The following is a 27,755-nucleotide window of genomic DNA, read 5'->3' as shown; positions in this document are numbered from 1 at the left end:
GTCCTGTGGAATATCTGTTACCTAAAGACTTCACTGTAATGCAAACCTCAAAAAGGTCATAAAAATAAATAGGAAATAAGAGAATAAAATGGGGAGTATATGCCAATAAGCGTAGGTATATAACAAGCAAAGAAAAAGTCTGCAAAGCTTCGACAGCCCTCACTTCTGTGAGTGGTCTCAGGGCTGTGGTTGGTGTCTTCTTCCACTGCCCGGTCCATATCTCAGCCAGAACCTCAGCTGCTCCGGACCCTTTACCTGCTGAGGTGACCCAAATCTTCATTCCCAAATGGCCTGAGTGCCCAGTTGTCCTGCCTTTTATTCATTTATTTATTTTTGGTTGCTCTATGGTTTTCCTTTAGTCTTTAGGACTGGACATGGGAGTCCTCAGAGATGACCCAGTGAATTCCCTCGGGTCCCAGACACAGCCCTCCTTGCCTCTCTGTGCAGCCACAGCCCAATTTACCCTGGTACTCAGGATCAGCCACCTTGGCTGGTCATTGTTCTGGCACACACGTGCTGGGTGAGCGTGGTGCTTTGTGGGATGTGAGGATGATCAGGGATGCTTGCAGAGAGCAGGGTGATCAAAGGGGTTACCCCGTCGGCCCCATCTCAGCAAACCAAGTGCCAGGAGCTACGTCGATTTGCTCCAGCAGAGACACTACACTAACGACGGCGTCTGCAATTGGAGCGTCTCCACTTGACTCAGTTTAGGATGGTCCACGGTCATTCCCGAGAATCCACACAGCTTCTGCACAGGCTAAATAGGAGAGATGGCAGAGAAACACCACTGAGGGTCTTTACACACTCCTTCACATCAAGGAAGGGAGGGCCTGGGGAGACTACACAGCTGAGAACATCAGCACCACGCGCAGTGTCACCAAATCCCACTCGTGGCCGCACGAGTCACCAAGGACCAGTCACTTGGAAGATTTCCTGCCACCTCGATGGCATGGCTAGACAGCTAGCTGTGGGGAGCTTTGACAATGGAATTTGACAGTGGTTCATGACATGCTTATGGACTGTGTGAAGAAATATGGATTGCGTGCTATTTACAATTAAATAGTCACTGGCTTAATAACCATACCAAAGTGCATTGATTAATTGATGGATATCAACTTAATCTTTTAAGGTTTCCAGGGCCTGGCAGCTCTTTCAAGCTCATGATTGGGATGGGACTTGAGGTACAGAAGGGCTCTTCTGCAAGTGACAGAAAGTCCCACTCTAACAGGCTTAAGCCAAAAGAGAATGAATGTATTGGCTCATTATTTTTATATCCCCGATCACAGTCCTGCACAATGGCGCTTCTCGTTACAAAGCCACCCACCAGTGTCATTTAAATATTGTGCAAACTATATAATTTACCCATGCAATAACATTATTTCCGGCAAGTCTTTCGCTGAAGAATATACAAGAGCTTTAAAAACTGCACTCACACAGAATTACAGATGCTTCCAATTTGACCCGTAAAAGCAGGTCAGCGCTGCTGAGATCACTCAGTCTGCAAAGGAGAGGATGTGAGAGGACTTCATAGCTTTATACACGCCAAGCTGTCATAAACCGTTCCTCAGGGTCACACAGCTAATTCTTCAAGTACATCTCAACCCCCTTCCGATCTGTGTGACTCTCCAACCTTTGGAAGTCACGCCCAAACTTGGCATTTCAAATGACTTCTTGTGCAGGCCTTTCTATGAACTAACGATGTGTGGGTTAGATGGAAAGCTAAGAGATTTAGGTGCGTTCCTCACATTTTTTTATTAAAAAGTCAGCCTTGTACTAGTAGACATGTTTTTTGGTTTTTTTTTGGGGGGGTTGTGGGGTTTTTTTTTAGTTCTAACTTGCAAATCTCTCTAAGAAATTAACAATTTTGGGCATGTTCGGTGGCCCTCATAAGTTTCATATTTTTTCAACTGTAGCATCTTGATCTTTGAAAGATCATACTGTTTTGAAGATATTCGTTATTCCATGTTATTTCTCGGAGGTCAGTAGCTTCCAGGGATTCAAAATTACAGTCTCCTGCAGACTGTCCTATTTTAAAATGTGCAGGGCAGAGAACGGGAAGGTAAGTATACACACGAACAGCTTAGCTACGAAACGTTACTATTAAAGATAGTGAAACAAAATAGTTTTAAAGATAACATTTACAGGTCCAGTCAGGAATTCAAGAGACTGGCCAAGACTTTGCCCTCCATCCTCTCATCTCTCCTGCGGGGCTACAGTTTCACTGAGCTTCCCAGCAGTGAGCCCAGGGACCACAGGAAGTCCTGGCAGAGCCCAACTTTCGCGGAAGCCATCCTTCTATACTCCCTTCTTCCAGCCTCGCCTGCCCATCACAAGTATCCCCCCGTCCATTGTCATCATGGGTGGCCGAAAATGATTGAATGACCTGTCCCGGCCATAAAACTAGAAGCCCAGTCACACTGTCAAGGTCATAACAATGCCCTTAGGCTCCCACAGACTCTCCAGGCTGAAATCAAGCACGTCCCGCCTTGTTCCCGCACACCTGCCCTACCTAAAGGACAGCGACGAGTCAGGGGCTCGGAGAAAGGACGATTTCCCCTTCTCAGAACCACACCTGACCATCTGGTGCCCATTAGCTCAGTGTCTTGGAAACAGATTAGCCCGACTCAGGGTCTTTGTCTGGCCTTGGTGTTGGTGTGCCTGTCACAGTGTGTTCAAGTGGAAGTATCTAAGAATCCCACCATCTGTTCCTGGATAGGCCTGTCCCAGAACTGGCAGAGAGCCCAGAGCCTGGGGCAATACTAGGCCCTCGATACACTGGCATCAGACATGAATGACTTGGGTATGCGGCCCCTCCCTCTCCGCTTTGCACCTGCAGACAAAGCTACGGAGGGGCCGGGTAGGAAGGTTTTTCACCTCCTGCTCCTCTGAAGAAAACCGCTGGAGAGCCGGGCCCTACGCTCCCCATCCCCTGGCCTTGGACATCAGTCAGCCTGGGCGAACATCTCCCTGAGGATGGGGGCTGGTGGCCAATAGAACCGGCCCTGCCATTAGAGGGTGAGAATTTTCAGTCCCACCCCCAACTTCCTGGGAGGGGAGAGGTCCTGGAGTGTGAATGGATTGCCAGTGCCGATGACTTAATCAATCATGCCTATGGAATGAAGCCTCCATAAAACCCCCAAAGACAGGGTTTGGAGCTATTTCAGGTTGGTAAACATGTGGAGATTCGGGGAGAGCGGTGCACCCAGACAGCACGGGAGTTCCGTGCCCTTCCCCCACACCTCGCCCTGTGCATTTCTTCCCTCTGCTGTTCCTGAGTCATATCGTCTTGTAATAAACCAGTGACCTAGTAAGTAACATGTTTCTCTGAGTTCTGTGAGCCGCTCTAGCAAATTAATTGAACCAAAGAGAGAGGGTCATGGGAACCTCCAATTTATAGCTGGTACAGGTGACAAGCTGGACTTGGATCTGAAGTGGGCCAGGGGTGGGGGCCAGTCTTTTAGGAACCTGTGGAAGCTGATACTGTCTCTGCGTAGACAGTGTCAGAACTGAGTGGGGTTCTGGGGCACACTGTTGGTGTCTGAGAATTGCCTGTGGACGTGGGGAAGCCGGTGCGCGGACACACACACGGATGTTTCCCAGTAAAGGCGACTAAATCTATTCCAGTGCAGAATCATTCGACAAGTACAAACAGCTAATCCTGAGTAACTAACAAGACTCCTTGCACACTCTTAAATTGGCCTGATAGAAATGTGTGGTGTTTACCTGCTAACTTAAAGCTGCTACGTACAGAAACATGAATTCCTTTCTTTTTCACCCACATATGAAAACAGCTTTTGTCTAGCTGAAAGGGGGAGGCACCAGAACAAATTCTCCTACTGTAATTTATTAAAAGAGTCTCAAAAACACCCTGATGGACACCTCCTTTCCAAGGAACCGTGTGCTAAGTTGCTCCCCCTCCATGGATGTTCCCCTTCAAAGCAGATGAATGCTGTGCTTTCTCCCTTTGTAAAGGCTTGGGTGCCGCTGGACCGGCCTGGGGCTGGGGAGCTAGGGACCTGGAGCCTAGCCCCTCCCACAGCCTGGTGTAGAGCCTGGCTCAGCGCCCCCTAGCAAAGCTATGAACTGAATTGGATTGCCTCCAAGGTCCCTTCAGTCCATGAAACAGATAATCTATCTACAAGGAACCTTTGTTCATTAGGCAGGCTCTCACCTAGAATCAGCAGTTTGCTCTTTTTTTAAATAGTTTATTTTTTATTATATTTTTCCCATTACTACTTACCCCCCTTGTACCCTCTTCTACCTCCCCCCACCCCCTTCCTCCCACCACGCAATCGCCACATTGTTGTCTGTGTCCATGAGTCCTTGTGCGTTTTAGCTCCACCCTCCCATCCCCAAATGCCCCCTCCCCATCAGCTGTTTGATGCTTCTTTCTGAGGCTCCTTCCATACCCTGGGGGAGGCTGCATGTCCTCCGTCTGCATGGACTTTGCACACACCCTAAACTCTCCCACAGCCTGGCCCACTGTGGCTGGGTCGAAGCTGGCCTGCGTCAGTAGTAGCTCAGATGGATTTCAGCCACCGGCTACATTTCGTGGGCTGAGGTTAGAGCAGGGCGCTGGGAATGGAGAAGTTAGGCTCACCTCTGATGCTGAGCCAGGCAGGTGGCCAGAGGGACAAGAACTCCAGGATTCTGCTAAGTCCAAACGGACATCCTCATGCTGGAAATGAGCCAGAGCTTTCATGGTGTCTCCCACTCTCTCTTGGATTACAAGCCATGATCAGTTTAATCTCCCCAAACGTCATTGGTACCCTCGAGGGCTCGTGGTCCAGATGATTACAGCAGCCTTCTGCTGGCACCGTGAGATCAGAATGGCCTAGCCTGGCTGGCCAGTTCCTCCAGCACCTCTCACTGATTATAACCTCCCCAAATCCTAGCATCCTAGAAATGCCTGCCTCCACACCCTTCCTTGAGCTTCTTACTCTGTAGAAGTACTCCACTTAATTCTTCCCACGAAATATGGTGAGACTTTGCTCTGGGGTTCGCTCCTACTTGCAGGAAGAAGATAGAATGTTCCAGGACAGAGGCAGACAGCTGTCTCAGTTTTGAAGGCACTTAGATTTGGCTCAGAATGTCCCAGTCTTGCTTCTGTAAACCATCCTCATTCATGACATTGTTATCCACCACGTGAGTCCTGCATGATTACCTCTTTCTAATCTCTCTACCTGCTTCTGAGGCATGGAGGGTCTAAATTGCCTCCGGGTTATTTTTGGCGTTGTGCAAACACACAGTGCAAGCGTGCATCTGAGTGCTGACCACGTGCGGTGTGAATTTCGATGCGAAGGTGGGAGCGGCAGGAATGGCCCGCAGCTGGAGGCAGAGAGGGGCTGTAACGCAGGGTGCCTACAAGGAGATGCCACTTGCCGCCATCCTGGCCAGGTGCAGAAGGAGCTGGCTCCTGTCACTCAATATGCAGGGGCCAGAGGGGGCAGGAGCTGTGGATCCCAGCATGCTGCAGATGACGGGATAGCCCATCCGGACAGGGTTTTGCTGGGATGGACCGGGTGCCAGCGAGACAGGGCGGCCCCTCTTTGATGTGTACTTCAGAGGGCGCTGGGGAAAGCTGAGAATTCGTCTAAATAACCTAAGAAGGACGGAGTATAAAGAAGGAAACGTGTGGGAAAGAAAAAGCAAAACAGCATGGGGGTGGAAGGGAGGAAGGGAGGAAAGAAGGAAGGAAGGGGGAGGAAGGGAGGGGAAGAGGGAGGGAGAGAGGGACAAACACACGATATAATTAGAATGTTTTAATCTACTTTAGCAGTTAAAGATGGAAATTTGTGTGGAAATTTTAATATAAACGTTTAATTCTTTTAATCCTTAATTTGGTACCTAATTTAACTACTAAACCCATTTTTTCATGGAAAATATATGAATTAGTGGGATACAATTGGGGAATGCTGATGTAGACTCATGAGAGCAGGTGTAGAATATCTAGATGTATAGAAATTCTTAAGAATACTTTTTGGGTTATTACAATCTTAGGACTAGAGCAAATTTATAGCCAGAAACCTGTTGTTTTGAGGGTTTTTTTTTTTTTGTATTGCAGAATTTGTGGACTCTTTATAAAACACCAAGAAATCTCTGCTTCCCAGACAAAATTGTATAATTAATCGGATATACAAAAATTTAATATACATAAAAATGCGGTACTGTACAAGAACGTACAGGTCACCTGTTATGAGTTAAACACGCAAAGGCTGTTACAGAACGGTTTCCAGCAGCTCATCAAACTCACGATTCTCTGCTCTCCAGGACACACCAGCTCTAAGATTTCTTTGGCTGCGATTTGTGTGCTTCACAAGGGGGCGCCTTGTCTGTTTTGACTCACAAAAACAAGGCTTTGTTGGGCCACGGAGTGAGGAATAAAAGACCAGCAGTTAATGAAACTTTTGTAAATGGTTTAATTTGTTGTCTTGTATGTTTTTTTCAGGTTTAATTTAGACGAGTTAATTGATTTGATCTACAGAAGGCAATTAAAAGGGAGGGGGAAAACGCCTGAACTGCGATTAAAACTGATTAGAAATGCAATAGAGAATATTGCCGAATCTGAGGACTTTTCTTCAGTTCCTCGGGTCATTTACCACTTGTGGCCTCAGGGAGGACCCGTGCTGGTTCCCTGCTGGGTCTGCGAGCAAAGCATTTGTATCCTATCTCTGGATACACGTTGAGAAAACGAATCGTCACCCTTACTCAGACCATATCCAACAGTTAACTGGACGTGGACCATAGACTTAAACAGAAAAGCTAAAACCACAAAACTTCTGAAAACAACACAGAACAGCATCTTCATAGGCTTGGGCTAAGCAAAGGTGGGTGGGGGCGGGGGGACTGAGCTAGGCTCCATGTTTAAATCTGGGGGGCAGGAAGTAGGGAGTCCTGTTTCGGGCTTGGCTCTAAGCCACGTTGACCCAGCTAGCCCTACACACCTGTCCCCTGTAACTCAACTGGGCTTGCGTCTATTATCAGTCTAGGTTGGAACCCAGAAGAAGGACGCTTCGTGGGCCCCTCCTCTGATCTCTAGGAGCACACGCGTCCAGTGTTCTGTAGTTCTCCCAGACTTGGGAATAACTTTCTTACGGCAGGCATTGCAAGGGGGGATGAGAGGGTGTCCACAAAACACTCTGAGATCTCTAGAAGGACGCCTAGACTCACAAGGCACCGCCACCAAAGCTACTCTTCCTACATACACATTCTAACTTGTTGCCAGCGGCCTGACTTGGGTTCATCTTGGGTGTCTGTGTTTGAACCTACACAGGGAATCACTGGCTTAGTGGCGAGGGTGGGCAAACGGTCATCGAACACAAGGGTCATTTAACACCCTTCGGTGCCCTCTGTCCTCCTCCCTGGTCTCCACCTCCCCTTTAGCATGTGACAAGCAGAATTCTCTGGAATAAAGCTATCAAAGAACTCTGCAGTTAACGCAACCCCCAGGGTGTCAGAAGAAACAGCCTATGTCCCTGAAACGTGACCCAGAGATGTGTCCCCACCTTAGTGACGTAACAGCCCATCCCCTGCAGGCCCCCTGGGGCGGCACTCATAGTACCCACCAGGGACCCAGCTGTAGAGGGTACGTCAGAGGAGGAGGGCAAGAGGGAGGAAGAACAATTATGTTTAACAAACGAACTGAAACAATTATGCAGCCACCCACTGGGCACAGAGCTTTGAGCGATGCTTCAGAAGGGATAGGAAATAATCAGCTGAGAAACGGACCTGAAGCCACGCCGGAGAGCGATTTCACAAACCATCTCACGGGGCGAGTACACTCACGTACCCGGTTAGCGGAGTCGAAAAGGTGCTCTCGCTTCAGGCCTCCTGTGAATCTACAGCGATGCAGCCACCAGAGCCCAACAACGGCCACTGGAAGACATTAAACCGCCACCTCTGGGGGTCTTGTGACATTTGTCACGACTGTCATCATTTGTGACTGCCAGCATCTTTTGGACACTGTTCCTACATTTGAGGAATTTCCCCCACTCTACCTTTCCTCCCTGGAGAGAAGCCAAAAATATACTTGCAGCTCACCCCAGGGTGTGACCTAGGTCTGACGCACTCACGTGGGGTTTTGATGGGAGAAGCAGCCGGCACCGAGTGGGATGTGCTTCTAAGAAGGATGGAGGCAGGGGCCTGGAGTGGCCTCCCCAGCGAGGCTGTGGCTGTCTTCCGGGCCCACGGCTGGGATGTCGCTGCAGCATCGCCCCTGCGATGTGACGGGCTGAGCCCAGTTCTCTCAGTGGCACAGCCCCGAGCCTGACCCTGGCCCTCCTGGGGATTCTTCCAGGCCCCTTATAGTCTCTAATAAAGTCCTTTTATGTTCCAACTAGTTACATGCTGGCTGACACACCTTGCTTTTTCAGAAGCTACCAGGAAAGGACGCATATGTGCTTTTAGGCATGTGAAAGTCTGTACCAGACTTTGAGAACAATTACAGTACTTGGCTTTTAGAAAAAAGAGGCATCAGCCCAAGCTGACAACTGAAGAGACCCCTCACTAGCTTGCAAATGCTTGGCATCCTACAAAGTGACGCCTGGGTCACAGGAAAAATGCCATAGATGTTCCTTTCTAGCCACGTGCCAGGGAGTCCTGCCCAGGGTGAAGAAGTGGGTTTCCAGGAGCTTCCAAGGCCAGCCAGTATAGGGACTACTCTTGTCCCCTCTGCTCTGACATTGGACACTTGTCCTTTAGGAGGGCCGACAGCAGAACGCACCAACTGGGTGGACAGCCCCTAGGGGCTCCAGAAGACTTCAGGTCAGTTAGATATGACACCTCACAGGGTGTGAGGCCTCTGTGCACCGTGGTCTCAGCCCTTCAACTAACCAGCGCACCAATCACAGCCTCCTCCCACCGGCCAGGAGCACGACACAGGGTGAGATCATTAGATAGGGTCCCCAGACCAACCACAACGCCTTTCCACCGATATCAGGCACTGAGCAGGTAGACTGAGCCAAGGGCAACTTGTCCAAGCAATTGTTGTTTTGTCTTTTGCCAAATCATGGTACTTTCACTTTGTGGATGCGTATTATGACTGGGGATAGGTATGTCTTGGCACCCTAAGACGTTCCCTAAAATAGAGTTTGGGATTCTGCACCAGGCAGGTTGTCTCAGGTCAGAGCCGAGTGCAGGAAGACCTGGGGAAGCCGGGAAGCCGTTCTCCGTGGTGGCTGCTCCTCAGGGGGGCTCTCAGGGGGAGAGTTGGCTTCTGAGCTGAGTTCTCTGGGGGCCACCCTCAGTGCTGATGTGTCTGACTCTAGTGCTCGGTCACGGCTGGGCTTCGGCAGGTTGTCACTTCTCCCTCTGCCGGCCACTCGGAATTACCCTCTCTCTCAGCTCCAGAATTCTCTCCTCCTCAGGCTACTGCTGCCTCCTGGCCTCAGCTGAAGGCCCGTTCCTGTGTCCTCCAGCTTCTCCCCGCTTCTCACTGCTGATACTGACTATAGCAATGTATTTGCAAATTCCTTACAAAAGGCAGAGAAGATCTTATCCAATCATTCCCTGCTTATTAGACAGAACTCCCCAGCGGTCCTCCAGAGGGCAGACTTGGGCCTGGATGCTGAGCTGCACGTGGTGCTGGGCCTCACTCCTCCTGGCCACTCCCTTGTTGTATCCTTACTGAATTACACCTGACAAATTAATGCTTGCTTCCCCTGAAGCTCGCTCTCTCTCTCTCTCTCTCTCTCTCTCATATTAGCTCACAGGTAACACATGAACCACCAGCTCACAAACCCCCAGAACTCACACGAAGTGAGCTGTGCAGAGCCCTTCCAGGCTGACTGCATTTTCCAAAGGTGCTGCGTCAATGGGATCCCATCCCGCGTGCTCTCCTTGGCAGGAGACCTTGACACTCTGGGTCTGTGGTCCCTCCCCTTGAATCTGGGCAGACCTGGGACTGGCAAGGCTGCGTCCCAGACAGTGATACAGCTTCCACCTATCTTCTTGGGGACCTTCCCTTGGAACCAAAGTGAAATAGTACAGCGGGGAGCTGGTTACAGTTGGGAAGGAAGGAAAGAAGCAGACGGTGGAGATGCAGTGATAGAGGTGTGAGCACGGGGCGGGGGGCTGGGACCAAAGGCATCAGTGACGTCACGATGGGGGCAGGTAGGACAGAGTAAAGTTAACTGTGGATTATCACTTGCCAGGGCCACACAGAAGGTAATTCTAAAATCCACTCTGACTGGGTTTCTCTGCCCTTTCATTTACTAGGATCCTACCATAGTTTATTATTTAAAATGTTGCTTGGGGTAAATTTTTTTTAATGTAAAATCATGACTTCATACAAATATATGAGATTCATTCAATTCATCAGCTACAAGGGAGGAAGGTATTACTACCACTTCCAGGGAGAAGCCAAAGAGCAGACACATATGTCTGGCAATGTTCAAATAAATTTGCTTTTATGATGCAAATAGATATGCAAATAGTATGCAAAATAGATGCAAAACTGGTTCCTTCAAAGGAAAGGGGGGGTCAATTGTACTTTCAGTGGACGAAATTCATTTGCATGTCTATAGACAAGAGTCACTTGCACTGATGTTGTCTACCATTAATAGAATTGTAAAATAGCTCAAAGACAAGAAAGCACAGAACACCCCCTAGAATCGGCCCAAAAAGGCACACTCAACAACACTTATTCTTCCTCTGAAGACACTTCATGTTCATTTCAAAGCATTTCACAATTTTCCCTATTATGCTGAAATCAAAGTAGTCCCTACCACTTCTCGTAGTTGGGTTGTTAGAATGTATACCTGGAGTTATATTCCTGTACTACCAAACGTGAATTCCAGAACTATTTGATTAGGGAGATGAGGCAAAAATTCGGGAGCCCCGAGGATTACCCTGTCTTCTTGCTGGAAGGAGAACCATTTCTCCTTCGAACCAAACCACCTCTACTCCACTCCGGATGCAAGGAGGGTGCAAATAAGATACACAAGGGGTGGCAATGGCCCTGCCAGCTCCTCGTGAGTTGGAATGGAGGCCTTGACCACGGTGCCTGTCCTCCCTGCACCTCCCCCACTCCCAGGGCTGCCTTCCTCTAGGAAGGAAGGACTGTCTGACCCTAAACTCAGCCTTCCGTGTGAGCGTGTGATCGGTGTCAAAGTGGAAACCGCCTCTCCTGACGGTGGGCGGGTTGCTGTGTGCAGGTTTGGCTGCTTTAGTCCCAGGACGGGGTCAGAAGGAGGACGGATTGACGATGACCGATGGCTGGAGAGAACGCTTGGGTGGGTTCCCTGACCACAAGATTTCTCTTTGCTATTTTTGAGTGTTCTGTAGGAAACCAGCCAAAAAAAGGGGGAAATCTATAAATAAGGAAAGTGGGAAGAAAAAACGGACCTGTCACAATGTCACTGAAAAAAAAAGGAACTGAGAATATTCCAGAGATTTGAAGTTAAAGGGGGATCAATATTTACTAAGAAACAAAGTAGCGGGCACGTGCTTGGTAATGAAATGCAGGCAGAAAAAAAAGTGAATTAAGGAATGCAACAGAGACTTGAAGGTAGAAAAATGCTTCAATTGAAAGTCTCATTCTTCAGGCATGTACAGATCCGAGTATGAAGAGAGAAAATTAGGATATAGTGACCACTGATTATGTCTTGCACGGACTGAGAACTTTGTATTTACTTTTTAACTTCATCGTCCAGCTCCTTTCCCAGATTCCAGGCCCCATTCCCTGTGAAACAGGAATGACTACCAATGATGATATTCAAATGTTTAGCGGCAGACAAATATTCCCCAGCACCGACAGCTAACCAACCAGAAGCGAGGCTCCGCGGCCACGGGATGCTGAGGCAATGGCAGGGATGTGGGAAGGGTCCAGGCAGTAGGTGACGGCCGTTCACCAGCCTTCGCGGAACCCACACAGTGCGGACCCACTGAAGAGCAGCTCAGAGGGGAAACCCGGAGCAGTGGCTTCCGGGCAGGCGCAGGCTTTCTCTCCCTCTTGCCCTCGCCCTCTCCAGGGTGCTGCTCCACTTGCATCTGGATCTTCCTGCTGCTCCAGGTTTGCCGCGCTGCACCCCCGCGGCAGCCCGTTCCATGAGACCTTGGCTGCCCCCTACTGGTACTTGGGTGGAGAGCAGGCAGCTGGGACCCTCCTCTTTTGCCACCTAACCCCTCCAATGTCCCCAAGATTAGCACACCAGGCTGTGCAAATTTATTTATTTATTTATTTTTACTAAAGGCCGGGAACAATTTCAGAAGGGAATTATAACGAAGAGTTCAAGTTCAAACTCAACTACACTTCTAAAGAAGGCAGGGTTTACCACATATCATGCTTGGCCTGCCCTGTAACTTTGCCCCCTGCCCTGGCCCCTCCCCTTGGTGCCTTGGCCCAGAGCATGGCCCTGTTGCCCCCCCTCTCCCCCCAACTCCTACCCTTGGGCAACAACCGCTTTTTTTCTGTATGTATGGGTCTCTCTCTGTTTTGCTTTTCTTACTCATTTGTTTTCTCTAGATTCCACATACAAGTGAAATCATAAGGTTTTTGTCTTTCTCTGACTTTTTTCACTTAGCATAATACCCTCTACTTCCATCCATGTTGTTTCAAATGACAAGATTTCCATTTTTTAACTGCTGACCAATATTCCATTGTATATGTGCACGGCTTCTTTGTCTTCAATTGTCTATTAATAGATACCTAAGACACTTCCACATCTTCGCACTTACAAATAATGCTGCACCGAACGGGGTGGGGGGCGCATAGATATCTTTTGAGTTAGTGGTTTGTTTTCTTTGATAAATACTCAGAAGTGGAATGGTGGGATCACATGGTAGTTCTAGTTTAAAGTTTCTGAGGACCCTCCATACTGTTTTTACCAACAGTTCACAAGGGTTCCTGTTTCTTTGCGTCCTTGCCAACACGTGTTATTTTGTTTCAATTCTTGGTAATAAGTCTGAGGTGGTAGCTAACATTCTAAGAGGTGCAGTGACACCACATTGCAGCATCCCTGGGCAGGGAAAACTCACACTCCAAACTACCACACCGAGGGCGAAGGCTGATCCGACTGACATTTTAGTTTGCAAACATTTAGATATTCTCTGCCCCCCAAATATCCTGGAAGCCCCCACGTGAAGGGAAAAGGGGTGTGACTAGCCGCAGAGAGGTTTTCTTCTGCAGTGCTGCCCCTGAAAGCTCGGGCACTCTTCCTGTGATCAGTCTGCAAAGTCCTGGCGAGAGAATAACAGGCAGACGGACACGGAAGTGTTGTTTGGGGTGCATTTCCGATCTCTGCCCATTCCCCCACCTCCTAGTGGCGACAGAAGAGGAGAGAAGATTACAGTGATTCGCCAAACTGGTAAAGTAAGCATATAGCATCCTCTCGCTGTCTCCTAGGTTCCAGGCTCTGCAACATTATATAAGCTTTGCCTGAAGTAATGAAGACCTCGGGGTCGGATATGATACTCCATGAAACAACTTATACGTACCTGCACGTGGGAAAGGATCGGGTCGTAGAGAACAGACATGGGCCTGGGGCAACCTTTCCGAAAGAGAATATTGGACTAAATGTAGGGACAAACTCCCTTTTACATGGGAAGAAACTGAGGCTCAGAGTCACGTGGGAAGGAGGTCAGAATCTGGTCTGCCTGTACCCGGGGCTGTCTTCTTCGCTGCCACGCTAGCTTTTGTCAAACGTGATTCACGTGTAGAAAAACTCTACTCCTTTGCCTTCCTTGAATGGGCCTTGTTCACATCGACGACTGATGCAGTTTATAATATTGCAGCTTGGCTGTCAAAAGCCACCCAGCTGAGACAATAATTTGGTCTCTACGCATGGACCACTGTGTCAGAACGGCCCAGGAAGCTTGTTAAAAGTGCAGAGGCCTGAGCCCCCCACCCCCATCCCCCCCAGATCTGCATGCCTTCTGAGGGTTGGCCCTACAATTCACTCACAGGTATTTTCACATTGTTTCACAGAATCCCCAGGGGAGTCCCAAGCCCTCCTCAGTTGAGAAGTCATTTATCTATGCTATTCTGCCTTCCCCAGAGGCCCAGCCAGGTCCTGAGGATCTGTGGCCCCACCAGATCAGAGGAATGCTCCCAGACACGGCATCTCTCTGGGGTCTTGGGGAACCTGAGTGGTTTCGTGCTCGCCCCTGCCAGGACAAGCCTCCTCCAGAGCCCTCCCCTTCACCTTTTACCTGCTGCCTCTCCCTGCAGGTAGTCACCCCCATTAGACCTGCCTTTGCCTTAACACGCACCATGCGAATTCAGGCAACTTAGGAGCAAAAGAAGGTGCTGTGGTTCCCACCTGGGGTCGCCCACCTTCTAAAATAGCAGCCTAGACAGCCTACCTCCTGGACATGCCCCCCTCTGCCACAGCCCCAGCAGGCAAAGGTCTCATCTTGGCTTATTAAATTCGGCAACAGGGATCCCTCTCCTAAGGAAGGTTATCTCTCATTGCCAGGGAGTTCTTGGCGGCACTAACCAAAGGGGGTCCCAAAGATGGTTTCTCTCCATGGGCCCGATCATGCCGAGGGCAGCCTCTCCTGTCCCTCCTCTGAGCAGCACCAGGCCGTCTTCTAATGACACCGCTTCACACCATCGACCACGTGTGTCACCTGGACCGCTCCTGCGCCCACGTCTTTTCCTTAAGGCCGCATTGCCTTCCTTCTCCTTGGGGAGGGGGAGAGGACTGTGTTGATTGGGTTGTCAGTTGTATTATGTTATTTTGTCGTGAAATTGTTTTCAATTTCATTCCCACACTGTGAAGTCCTTCAGGACCCTCACTTGGCCTTGGAGTGACTTCAGCATCTCAGCGTCACTGTGAAGTGTCACGAGCTGGTCCTTATGCTCCCATCACAATGGACCCAGAGTCCCAACTTGGAGCCCTGCAGTGGAGCAGAACGCCTCCCGCCACCTGGGTGACTGTGGGGAGGCCGCTGGGTCTCTTGGTTTTGAGTCCTCGGATCTAAAAAGGTGAGGATTCTATGAATTGGCACTGGAGGCCAGACAAGGTCAAGAAGAGCTTGTCTTTGCTTCTACTCTTCCCACCTGAAATGTCTCCCCTCTCCTCTCCATGGGTCCAAATCTCACTTGTCCTTCAGGCTCACCCCAAGGAGCCCTCCTTGGTGTCCCAGGCCCCACAAATCTCTGCCTCTCCAACTGGTGGCTACTTAGTGCCATAAACCTAGCTGTCCTAGGCCAATCTTGCTTCTCACGCTAATCTCAGAATGGCGTTTCTCCAGGCTTCCTGGGGTCCCTAGGGCCATGCCCGTCCATAGGTGCGCTCCACAGGGAGTGGCTACATGACTAGGGCTTGGCTGGCGAGGGCCAGATGTGAGGGGCACAGGCAGGGTGCCCCTGGGCCTCCAGCTTGCTCCCCAGAAGACCTCAAGAGCCTCAAGTCACAGATTCCGTAGGTGACCTCACCAGGTAGTGATGACCTCACGGTTTCCATGGCAGGGTAACTACGGAAACGTGAGAACCTTCCCTACCATTTCTCTAACGGACACCAACCTGTTTGGTTGCCTGAGAGAGAGAGACAGACAGAGATACGATGATTGACGAGATCATTTGCATTCAATGTGACTTGGCCCCTGTGCCCTGGGAGACCAGCACAGCAGGTAGGCCTAAGCTGGGCGTCTGCACAGGAGGCATCAATGTACACACAGCCTCGCCCTTTCGGGCTTGTCCATCCCCCCTGAGGACTGCCCAGCTCTACGTAGTGCCAGTGCCCTGGGCCCCCCCGAGACCCACAGTATCCTGCTCACTGCTGAGGACAAGGCCGTGCCATTCCTGGGCCAGTGTTCACAAAGGTTCCCATCTTTGCCGATTCCCCTTTGGGCTACGAGGTATTCCATTCAGACCTTTACTGGTTGGCCTCTTACCAAAAGTCAAGTGCGTTTTTGTTGGCAAATGACAGGTGGAGACGTGTGAGGAAGAGTTGCTGAGCGTGGCTCAGGAGCCTGTCCTTCCAACCAGTCACCTTCCCTGCGCTGTCATGTGGGCGTCCGTCCACAGGGGTCCCCTCAGACTCGGCCCAGGCTGAGCTGCTGAGCGCTGGGGGAGGGGGCTCCACCCTAGGGAAGAACAAAAGAGCCGAGGGCAGTGATGGCGTGGCTCTGAGGCTGAGGGCCGAGGACACGGCACCTAGAGGGGTGCTGGGTGATGGAAGCCTGGACTTGGGACCCGGAATCTGGTCCGCACTTGGACCAGATCGCTCTGCGGTCGCTCTGCCCCGCACTTGGCCTTTCTCTGATCTCAATGGAGTATCAGAGGACTGGAGTTCAGTGCGGTTGAAAAACCAGCGCGAACAGGGCCTGAGAGGAGCTGCCAAGGTGGGAGGGGGTTCTGAAACTGATGTGTATTAACTTATTTTTTCCCAAAATTGGAAAGCATTTCCTTAAAGCCTCAGAAGTGACGGGCTGTAAGAAATCGTTTCTCTGTTGCAGGAGAGATGGGGGGCGGGGGGACCCCGGTTACGATTATTCCCAAGTTCTGTTTTCTCTGGGAACGGGGAAGGCACTCTGGTCTCCCGCTGCTGCCCGAGGCCCCGCAGATTTGCTTTTGCAGCCAACCCCCCCTCTAGGGGACGCGTAGAAGTGACGGGCCAAGGCCGAGTTTGGGATGCCAGCAGATTAGGAGGCTTCAGCCAGAACCCGGGAGACTCGTGAGAGAGGGGACGTCCGGGCAGGACGTTGTACAGCACAAGTGACCGGTCGGTTCTGATTTTCTTTCCAGCAGGTGTGCCTCTCGTCTATTCTTCTACACCTGGCCGCTACCACGTGCCCTACCGGAGCCGTGGAGCCACCCGGGTGGGCTGGCATGGAGAGACGTACTGCCTGGTTGGTGGCTACCGGTGCTTCGGGGACGCTCCTTTGGCCACCCCAGCAAAGGCGGAAGCCAAGAAGCCAGGCCCCAGACGAGCACTGAAGAGACCTCATCCTAGGAACAAGTCAGATGTAGACCTCGGCTGCTCCAGCCCCAAAATCCGGCGACTGGAGCCTGGTGACAAGAAGCTGAGCCCTCAGAAGCTCACACCAGCAAAGATGGTAGCACAGCAGCCAGTCCCCAGACGGGCTCTCAAGAGACGTCATCCTGGGGAGGAGTCAGATGAAGACCTCGGCTGCTCCAGGTCCAAAATCCGGCGACTGGAGCCTGGTGACAAGAAGCTGAGCCCTCAGAAGCTCACCCCAGTAAAGATGGTGGCAGAGAAGCCAGTCCCCAGACGGGCTCTCAAGAGACATCATCCTGGGGAGGAGTCAGATGAAGACCTCGGCTGCTCCAGGCCCAAAATTCGGCGCCTGGAGCCAGGGGGCAAAGGTCTGAGCTCACAGAAGCTCTCTGGCTGAGGTACTCGGCAGAGGGAACAAAGGTTTAATGGCCCAGGACTGCCAATGCCTCTTCCTTCAGGGACCCCCTGTGTCCCCCACTGGCGATCACAACCTGAGCCATGCTGCCCGAGCCTTCTTCCTCAGCCAGGATCCTCCTTCCACCCTAAACAGTCGGGGCAAGGAGCCGCAGACACCGAGTTCCAATGGGAGGCTGCTCTGGACACCCCAGGGCTGAAGCTGGTGGGCAGAGAACCCAGAGTTCCTCTGCTCCCTCCTTGAGAGCCCCTTCTTGGGCAGAAGAACGAGAAGTCTGCACTCTGTGAGCCAAGTAGGATCCAGGAGCAGAGAGAGGTTAAGTGGGGTGCGTGGGCTCAGCAGAGGCCCACCCAGTCTACCAGATGGGCTCCTGCCTGAGCCACTGCCAGCGGCCACCAGCACGAGCTAGGAGGCTCCTTGAAACTGAAAGAGGCCATCTATGGTAACCCGGGGACCCCCAGTCTGGGGTCTCGGGAGCAGAGCAGGGAGGCTTAGGAAGCATCTAGGTTACACGAGGTGGTCAGGGGAGGCGTCTCTGAGGAGGTGACTTTCTGTGGAGATGTGAGGGATGGGTCACGTGTGAGGAGCTGCAGGCAGAGCATCCCTGGAGGGTCATGGGGCAAATGCGAAGACCCTGAGGCAGGAATGCCTCGCCCCCTCCCAGGACCCGAAGGAAGGCCGGGGTGGAGGGCAGGAGGGAGAAGAGAAGGAAGATGGGATGGGAGAGGCAGCAGAGACCACAGTGGGCCTGTCACCCGTGGTGAGGAGTGTGGGTCTTGTCTTCAGTGGGATGGGAGTCCTGGGTGGGCTTAGAACAGCGTAGAGACGTGATGTGAGGGGACGATACGAACACCACTCTGACCGCTGGGGGCCGTGGCAGGGAGGTGCTGGCTGCTAGCAGTGGGTGTCTCCACAGGGGAGGGGCAGTTGGTCCTGGGGGTGGGGGAGGGGCAATCTCAGCAGACAAGGAAGAGCAATGGCTTTGGGCCTGTGTCCCAGGCTCACCTGCCTCAGCTGCCCAGAGTAGAAGGGGGCACTGTCAGCAGCTTGTGGCCCTGGGACCAGGCTGAAATCACCGTCCAGGGTTGCAGCACACTTGTCCTCAGGGGCCCCAGCACAAGACCGTTTCTCCTCCCCCGACACACGCCCAGGGAAGGTCCTGATCACCTAAGAAGCTTCCCTAACCTGGGTTAGAGGGGGAGGCGCACGCACTGGGGTCCCCGAAAGTTCTACGGTGAGTCTCAGCTAACCCACAAAAGACAGCAAATGGCTCTTCCTGAAGTGACCCCCCGCCATCCCAGTGCCCACCCCTGGAGAGTAGAACCTTCGTGTTTGTCTCTGATCCTCACTGAGCCTGAGGCTGACTTGTGGCCACAGCACAGTCAGATGGGCTGGCGATTCCCAGATGCGAGGCAAACAGACTCAGACTCACCCGGCACCTTAGGAAAAGTAGAGACTCCCAGCACCCAGCCTGGTCCTCCCGACTGCATTTTAGGGCGGGGTCCGGACATGTGCACTTTCAAAGGCTCCCCTGACTCCCAGTTCACAGGGAATATGAGGGGCAGAGGAACATGGGGAATGACACCACAGGCTGCAGTCTCCAAATTCCAGACAAAACTGATGGACAAAGGGGTGATTTTTTTCACAAATAAATTACAGGGAAGAGCTTTTTGTCAAGAAGGCAGAGCAGGTCAGAACTGTGCTCACCTCCCCCAGCACCACATCAGAACCACAGCCCAACTGCAGAACACGCCCCTTGGGAACAGCCCGAAGGCCAGCTAAACAGAAGTCCTATAGAATTAAGGACACTCAGAAGAAGCCACAATGACACAGGTAGGAGGGTTGATGTGGAAGCGGCAGGTCCCCCACTCACAGTGTGGCAGGTAAGAAATAATATGGTGGGGTCGGGGGGTGGATACCCGGGCTGCAGAGGTACCGTCTGGAGGAGCAGCAAAGAGCAAGGGTCCTAGCCCCACCAGACGCTCCTCAGCCCAGGGTCCCAGGGCGGGAAGGGCAACCCCCATGACTCTGGCTGTGACCCGAGGCAGGGACTGGGGCCCGGGGAAAGGGAGGGCTGTGCACTGGAGTCCCAGGCTCCCCTTAGGGGCCAGACTCACTCTCACTTGCTGGGAGCTCCAGCGCTGGGGCAGGAATTTGGAGGGTGCCAGGGTCGTCCGGGGAGGAACTGCACTGTCTGGCTTCCCAGCCAGGGCTGGGGGAGCAGCTGTGCCCCCAGACCATGTGCGGATCGTGGTGGTTGACCCTCCCCCACCCAGCTCTCATCTGTCAGTGATTTCTTTCTATGTAAATGGTTTGAATGCTCCGATCAAAAGACTAGTTTCCATCAAGAAAGGAAGAAAGGAAGGAAGCAAGCAAGCGAGCCGGCTGGTGCATGTTTACAAGGGAATATTACTCAGACAACAACCTGGCCATTTGCGACAACCTGGATGGACTGGCCTAGAGAGTATTAGCTAAGAGATGTAAGTCGGCAGAGAAAGACCATATAATTTCATATATGTGGGATCCTATAATTCACTTACATGTGGGACCTAAAACACAGAATACATTAGCAAACAAACAGAAACAAACTCTTAGATACAGGAAACTAATTGATGAGGCCGGATGGGACGGGGTGTGGGGAGATGGGTGAAAAAAGTGAACAGATTAAGAAGGAATTAAGAAAGTGCGAGTTGTCAAATTAGTCAAAGAAATGTAAAGTGCCTCACGCGGAATAGAGTCAACAACACTCTGGTAAGTACGAACGGCCCCTAAGATGTACAAATGTCTCATCACCATGTTGCACACCCAAAACTAACGCAATACTGCGTGTCAGCTGCCACTGAGAAGTAAGAAATCATTTTAAAGGATTGCAAGGAAGAAAAAAAGAAGAGCAACCCGTGAATTAAGAGTTATAACCACCAATTGCAGCGCAGGCGGGGCAGGGGATGGAGGTCCTACCTGCACTATAATTCAAATCAATTTAAAAGGCTGGCAGTCAGGTGGAATTTGAATGTGACAGGTAATTCACGATATAAAGGAAGTGTTGTTGACTTTTGAGGTGCCGTAATGGTATGATGGGGAAGATTTTTGTCTGTACTTATTTCTATTTTATTTGAGTACAATAGACATACATAAGTTTCAGGTGTACAGCATAATGTTTCAGTATTTTTGCAAAACGATCGACACAGTAAGTCTAGTTCACATCTGTCATCATACATAGTTCCCACGTTTTTTTCTTTATGATGAGAACTTTTAAGATTTACTCTCCTTAGCAACTTTCAACTCTACAATACATATTATTAACTCCAGTCACCTTGCTGTATATTACGTCCCCATGACTACCTTATTACTGGAAGTTCGTACTTTAAACCCCCTCGCCCCTTTTGCCCACGCCTACCCCTCTGGCAACCGCTGATCAGTTCTCTGTGTCTATGAGCTCATTTTTGGTTTTTCATTTTTAGACTCCAGACATAAACGATAGCAGGCGCTGTTTGCCTTTCTCTGTCCGACTTCTACCACTTAGCGTGATGTTGTCAAGATTCATCCACGTTGTTACAAATGGCAAGCTTTCCTTCTCTTGACTTCCGAATAATATTCCATTTTGGTTAGATAGATAGATAGATAGATATAGAATATAAATATATATCTCATTTTGTTTATCCATTCATCTGTTGACAGACACCTGGCTTCATCCATGTCTTGGCTATTGTAACTAATGCTGCAATGAACACACACAGGTACATATATCTTTTCAAATTTGTTGTGTTTTCTTTGGGTAAACACCCAGAAGTGGAATTGCTGGGTCATATAGAGAACCTAGGCTTTAAATGTGTGGTCCCTGGGTTTACACCTGTCACTCATTGACTGTGTGGCTTTGGGCTGAGAGCCGCACCTCTGAGAGCTGAGACGGACTGGTTATTAGAACTGTTGGCTTTTTTCAGGTGAGATGATGGCACTGCGGGCGTGTAACCAAATGTCCTTTCTTCCTCTTCCTCCTCTTGCTCAACGTGGAAACTGAGGCACCCCGGGAGCAGGAAATGATGGGATGTTCGGGATTTGCTTTACAATATACTCCAGCCGGGAAAGAAGGTGGCAGTGCCGTAGCAGGAGGAGCACCCACGACACAGGCACAGCGCGGCGCTGGTGACGGTGGAAGCAGGGTGATGAGTCCCAGGCAGGGGTAACCCTTGCGTTCTCCAGACGCTTATGTAAGTCAAAACATTTTTATAATGAGGATGAATAAACAAAAACCAAACAATGAGGCTTTTTCCAAAGATTTTATTTAGTTTATTTTTAGACAGAGAGAAAGGGAGGGAGAGAGGGAAAAAAACATCAATGGGTGGCTGCTTCTCACATACCCCCTACTGGGGACCTGGCCTGCAGCCCAGGAATGTGCCCTGACTGGGAACCAAACCAGCAACTCTTTGGTTCACCATTTGGTGCTCAATCCACTGAGCCACACCAGCCAGGGTTGAACAATGACACGTTCAATTCCCATACTGAAACAGATATCACCTGGACATAGGATGCACTTTTCATAATTGCTCTTCTGGCAGTTTATTTTGATTCTCTGGGTCAGTTCCAGCTGTCATCCATCACCTTCTCCAGACTCTGGCAGGGAAAAGTCTCCTTAACAAGGCTTGCAAGGCCTGGTGCTAGGGATCCTATTGATTGGATTCTACACCCACATTTTTTAAGTGACCAGTCTCCTCTTAGGAGTAACTTGAACACAGGAGTCTCATTTGAAGGTATTGTCTTCTTCTGTCCCACTCCTTCCAGTGGCAGTTAGGGTTAATGTTTTGTCCAAAGGAAAAACAGCATTGGGAGGAACAGCCTAACCCCATCCAGAAAAGCAAGGCTGTGTGACGGAAAGATGTACAGGGTGAAGAGCGTAAAGTGAGGTTAGGGTTTGGTTGTCAGAGTCTCAAGGAGTAAAAAAGAGAAATGAATGATCACCACTCATTACAGTATTCACAGCTAGAGGAGGGAACTATGGGAGTCAAAGCAAGCAAGAGAAAAAGAAAATCTGGGAATAAAATTGGAATGGAGGGAGGAGGGGGAGGGAAGAAAGTGTGAGAAGTTGCAGGGTAGGGGGTGATTGCACGGGGTACAAACAGCAAACTTTGTCCACCTGTGGTTTTGATTAAGAACAAATATGTATTCACACCTATTTATCTGCTGTATTTTGATAACCTGGAAGACCCGAAGTTGTGTTCAGTTGCTGCCCACCCTGGAAATAAGCTCAAAGTTAAGCAGGGGGCTGCCCAGCTGACCACCTTTTCTTCCCTACAGCTCCCTGGAACTGAACCCATGGGAGGGGTTGCTACGCTCGCCAGTGAGTGCCGAGGCTGAGGGCGGAGGCCCGAGTCTCCCACAGAGGCCTCAGCACCCAGGAGAGCGCCGCGTGGCAGCGCACAAGGACCGACCGAGGGAATGTGCTGGTGATGGGCCCAAGCCTGGAAGACCGGCCTGAGAACCCCAGGGCTGACAATCGGCCCTGGGTGCAGTTCCGGCCTCCGCCGCACGGAGGCAGTACCACCTACCGGCGCGACGACGGCAGTGCTGGCGCCCCCTCTTGGCGGCGTGGGCGGAGCCCGGCCGCGGCACCCTCGCTCATTGGCCGCGGCTCGGGCGCTGCCATGTTGGCGGAAGCGGTGCCTCCTGTGCCGTGGAAATCGGTCGTGGCTGCGGCTGCGGCTGCGGCGTAGGTGAGCGCCGTCCCCTGCTTCTTCACCTCGCTGGTGTGTCGGCGCTGAGAGGCGGCGGCCGGCGGGATGGAGAAAAGCAGGATGAACCTGCCCAAGGGGCCGGACACTCTCTGCTTCGACAAGGACGAGTTCATGAAGGTGCGCTCCCCGGAGCCGGGCCGTGGGTGGCCTGCTCTCCCTTGCCTTTTGGGGACTGTCGTCGGGCTTCTCCTGCCCAGGTGCCCTCGGCGGGGACCTCGCTGCACTTCCCGGGGCGTCTCTCGGCCTCAGGTTTGGCAGGTGTAGCCTGGAGAGAGCACTTCGGTGAAACCGTGCTTACGAGTTAAAAGGCCTGACCGCTCTGGGCAAGGAGTTTTGAGTTCAGTGCAAACCCCCCGCCGTTCCTCGACCCTGTTAGCGTGCCGTGCAGTCAGATGGTCGGTCCCCTCGCCAGGCAGAAGCTTGGTGACTAGTGTCTGGCACCTGGGGCTCAGGAACTATGACTGAACAAAAAGGCACTTAGTCTGAAGTTTCTTCCTAACGTTAACTTCAAGCTTCTGGAGTGAGATAGTGAAAAGATTCGGATATTCTTACTGACTTGGGTGCAGTACGATGAAGCAAGGCGTTCTCACTTTCTGAAGTCGCCCCACTTGATGAGGTGGACTGGAAGTTGGTGTGCAGGTGATTACAGAACATGAACTCACAGACTAGAAACATAAACTGAAAACATGTAACTGAGCATGAAGATCAGTCAGGTCCAGCCTTGGGAATGTCAGAGATTTGAATCAGAGCTAGGAGGAGCTTTGTCTGGCTGCCTGGTGTATGTATCCCTCTGGGTCTGCGCTTAAACAAAAGTGTATATGTGTGTTTAATTTCTAAAGATCGCGATTTTTGACACCACTTAGTAGCTGGGTTCAGTGTTAAACAATTAAAAGTGGTAGACAGCTAAAGTTTTGAACACGTGAGTTTAAATCTCTTGTTCTGTGTTTTTTGATGCATTCCAGTCATCATGTCTTCTCTTTTTCTAGGTTGATAAGCCTGTCTCTTTTTGATACTTGCTTTCTGATCACATCTCCAAAAGTCTGGTTTTAAACAAGGATTTTTAGATCTGCGGTTCTCCGGTGTGGCCATATCATTTTTAGTATGCGGGGCTCTCCAGGCCCAGGAGTAACACCCTCCCGGCCTTGTGCAGGGGTGTGTCTGCCCAGCCACTGTAATGGAAGGTGTAACCGAAATGGGATGTCTGCGAGAGAGTGCAGGGGGAGCTCACTGAGGCAGAAACCCCTCATCCCACCCGCTGGCTGGGAGCTGCCCTGAAGCCAGGGACAAACTCAGGAGACCTGGTGGGGAGAGGGGCGCTGGAAGAAGAAGGGTGCCCATGGAGATTGGGGCCCTTGTTCTGACTTCAGGGATCTTAGAGCACAGAAAACGCTTCACTTGTCCTCCTGGTCTTTAGGCTTCCTTCAGGCCCAGTGCCAGTCCCTGTTCTGAGTCACTGTCCTGTAAACTGACACGATGCCTTTGCTCAAAAGCGGATTCAGAAAGTAGAAATCTCAGGATACACGTAGGGAGAGGACAGACTGGGGAGGGGCTGGAATGCCAGCCGTTTCATATTTCGTGGCTCTTAAACCTCTGACTGTGCCATACGATCGATTTGTAGTGCCAATAAATGTGCCTCCTTTCCTGTGTGGGTGGAAAAAAGAGAACACAGCTCTTCTGTGTGAAATGTTATTGACTTTTTAGGTGGGGCCTGGAGATAAAGGTTAATTGCCATTTGTGTTTCCTTCGAAGAGATGTTTTTGTTAAGTTATAATTCCGGGGAGAAAGGCTGGGTGGAGAGCTTGCTGTTGGGGTTATACTTCTACATTTGTGCCTCATTCAACACGTTTTGTAATTGCATCGGTTTTATGCCTGTGGGGAAGTTGGAGAATATCAGGTTTGCTTTAGGAATGTTGAGATTGCTCGAAATGCAGTCGTTTGATTGGAAACTGTGTCATCAGTCTGCCAGACCTGACGGGGACCCTGTCGGGCCATGATTGCAATTGCTCGCTTAGCAAACAGGCGCTCGCTCATCAGGCACCCACTGGGTGCCTGCGGCAGTGGAGACGCGGCGGTACAGGGATAGGCAGGATGTGGTTTTGGCTCTTGAGCACGGTGCTAGGAAGCCCGTGTGTGAAAGCAAGCATTCCTGGGTAATTTTATGATCAATTTTAAGGCACTGCCAAACTGTTTTCCACCGCAGCTGTACCATGCAGACGACGGTTCCAGTTTCTCTTCACCAACACGTGTTTTTTGTTCTTTCTCCTTACTGTATCGCCACTGTCTTGGGGGGGGGGGTGCGAAGTGGTGTTTCCCTGCACTGCCGTTTGCATTTCCCTGCTGGTTAACGGCGCTCAGCATCTTTTCACGGGCCTGTCAGCCACGGGTGTGTTTTCCTTGGAGAATTGTCTGTTCAGACCCTTTGCTCATGTTTTAATTAAATATTTTGTCTCTTTATGGTTGAGTTGTAAGAGTTCTTTGTGTTCTCTGAATACCAGGTCCTCATCAGATGCACGGTGTGCAAATATTTTCTCTCATTGTATGGTTGTTTTTCACTTTCTTGACGTATTCTGATGTACACAAATTTTTATTTTGATCATATTCAACTTACGTATTGCTTTTCGTGCTTTTTGGTGGCCTTTCTAAGAAATCATTGCCTAGCCGAAAGTCACACAGATTTCCACCTCTGTTTTTGTCTAAAAGTCTCATAGTTCTAGCACTTATATTTAAGTCATGGTCCATTTTGAGTTACGTTTTTGAATGTGGTGTGAGGTTGGTGCGCAGACTCATCACTTGCCCAGTAGCGCCATTCGTTGACAAGACTGAATCTTAGCATTTGTGACAACGGGGGTGGCCCTTGAGGGCGTTCCTCTAAGTGTAGTAAGTCAGACAGACACGTGGACACCTGTGACCTCAGGTGGCTATGGAATCTAAAAAACACCACCAAAAGCCAGGCGTATCGGTGCAGAGAGCAGATTGGTGGCAGGTGGCGGCGGGGGGATGGGTGCAGGGTTCAAATCTTAATAAGATGAAGAAGTCCAGGGGGTGTGGGGACAGCTCGGTGACAGTTAATAATGCTGTATTATGTATTCCAAGGTTTCTAAGGGAGTAAATTAAGATCTTGTCACAAGAAAGAATTTCTGCGTGGTGTGAATGTTAACGACTTACCGTGCTGGTTCCCAGCATACACAAATACTGAATCATTATGTCGCGCATCCGAACGAATATGATGTTATGTGTCAGTTGTAGCTCAATTTTAAAAGGTAATTCATATTTTAGAGAGAGAGACCAAAAAAAAAATCTGGCAGGATGTGAATTCACAATATTAAATAGTGAAAAACAAAATAGCGTTTCACTGCAGAGTATCGGGAGGGGGGGTGATTTTTTAAATCTGTTATGCAGTTACTTCTCTGAAAGTTTTAGGTTGGACATTTGTTACTTTTAAAATTAAGGGGGGCAGCTGTTTCTATTTTGAGAAGAGCCCACTTAAACTGTCTAATTAAAAAGTAAAATAAACCCCCCGTGAGATTCAGGCAGCAGGGGAGAATGCTCCTGGGCCTTTTGGAGGGTTCGCAGGCTCCCTGTGCGCCCGGTGCACGCCGGGACCTCCCCCGTAGGACCTCCCCCGTAGGACCTCCCCCGTAGGACCTCCCCCGTAGCCGCAGGGCCGAGGAGTGAGCAGGCGGAGTTCCCTTCCATCGCTGTCTCTCTTTACTTGTACACCCCTGGAGGGTCGCTGCAGTCATCTGTGCTTTTCGGGTCTTACTCTCAGGACGACTTCGACGTCGATCACTTTGTTTCTGACTGTCGGAAGCGCGTCCAGCTGGAGGAGCTGAGGGATGACCTGGAACTCTACTACAAGCTTCTGAAGACGGCCATGGTGGAACTCATCAACAAGGACTATGCAGATTTTGTCAACCTTTCTACAAACTTGGTAACCCTTAACTCTGCTCTTCCTACCAGTCGGTATATGAGCGCCCACACTCTCTTTCTGAACGCAGCGTTCTCCTGAGAGTGCTGAGTCTTTTCAGAACCTTTCAGTAGACTTTCCCCCTCAGAGACTGAAAGAGATCACTCATCTCGTGAATTAACAAAAGAACTAAACTTCCTTGGTATACATTTTTGGTTTTTCTCATTTAGGACTATTCTAGCTTATTTTTAAATTAGTTATTAAGGATAGCTATATATATAGTTATATGTAAGCTATGTACATACATATGTAAATAAATATTATATCAAAGTAGTAGTTTTGCTGGTTGCCAAGTGATTGCCATGACATCTCACTGGCTGAGACTAATTTGCAAGAATAAGCTTCAGCTATTCTGAAGGGGGGTGTGGTTCACTCCCAGGCCCGTGTGCTAGCTGGAGCCAGGGTGAGGGGGCCGTGGCCACTGTTGGTCTGCAGGAGGCGTGGCTTTGTAAACATGTGATGATGGTTTGTGATGAACCGGTCAGGTGTTTGTAAAAGTCATTTAGAAACACTTGCGTTTTAATACTTGCAAAAAAGTTGTTCATATTTTATTTTGTTTCTAAATCTGTTTTTTTAAAAGAAGTACAGAAAGTAGTTATGTCCATAGGAATTTCAGGAAGCATTAAAATCAATGAGCTGTATTTGCTTTGAGAAATCTACCACTGAGATAAATGTGGGAGATGTGAACTAGAAACTCAAAATATTTTATATCCCATTTATTTGGTTTGGATTTTTCTCAA

General features: G+C 50.3%; 1 protein-coding gene across 1 annotated transcript in view; it reads left to right on the top strand.

Moving 5' to 3' along the window:
- Nucleotides 1–22,955: 22,955 nt before the first annotated feature.
- COG2 (component of oligomeric golgi complex 2) overlaps nucleotides 22,956–27,755 on the top strand; it is a 31,770-nt gene continuing 26,970 nt past the window's right edge. Inside the window, exons 1-2 of the mRNA XM_053912917.1 lie at nucleotides 22,956–23,165; nucleotides 26,818–26,979. Of these exons, the coding sequence (XP_053768892.1) occupies nucleotides 23,094–23,165; nucleotides 26,818–26,979 (234 nt within the window). The 5' untranslated portion in view covers nucleotides 22,956–23,093. The remainder of the gene's footprint in view (nucleotides 23,166–26,817; nucleotides 26,980–27,755) is intronic.

Source organism: Desmodus rotundus, chromosome 10, assembly GCF_022682495.2.
Source record: "Desmodus rotundus isolate HL8 chromosome 10, HLdesRot8A.1, whole genome shotgun sequence".
Taxonomy (NCBI): Eukaryota; Metazoa; Chordata; class Mammalia; order Chiroptera; family Phyllostomidae; genus Desmodus; species Desmodus rotundus.
Note: the sequence above shows the minus strand (reverse complement) of the source record. Positions and strands in the feature narration are given on the sequence as shown.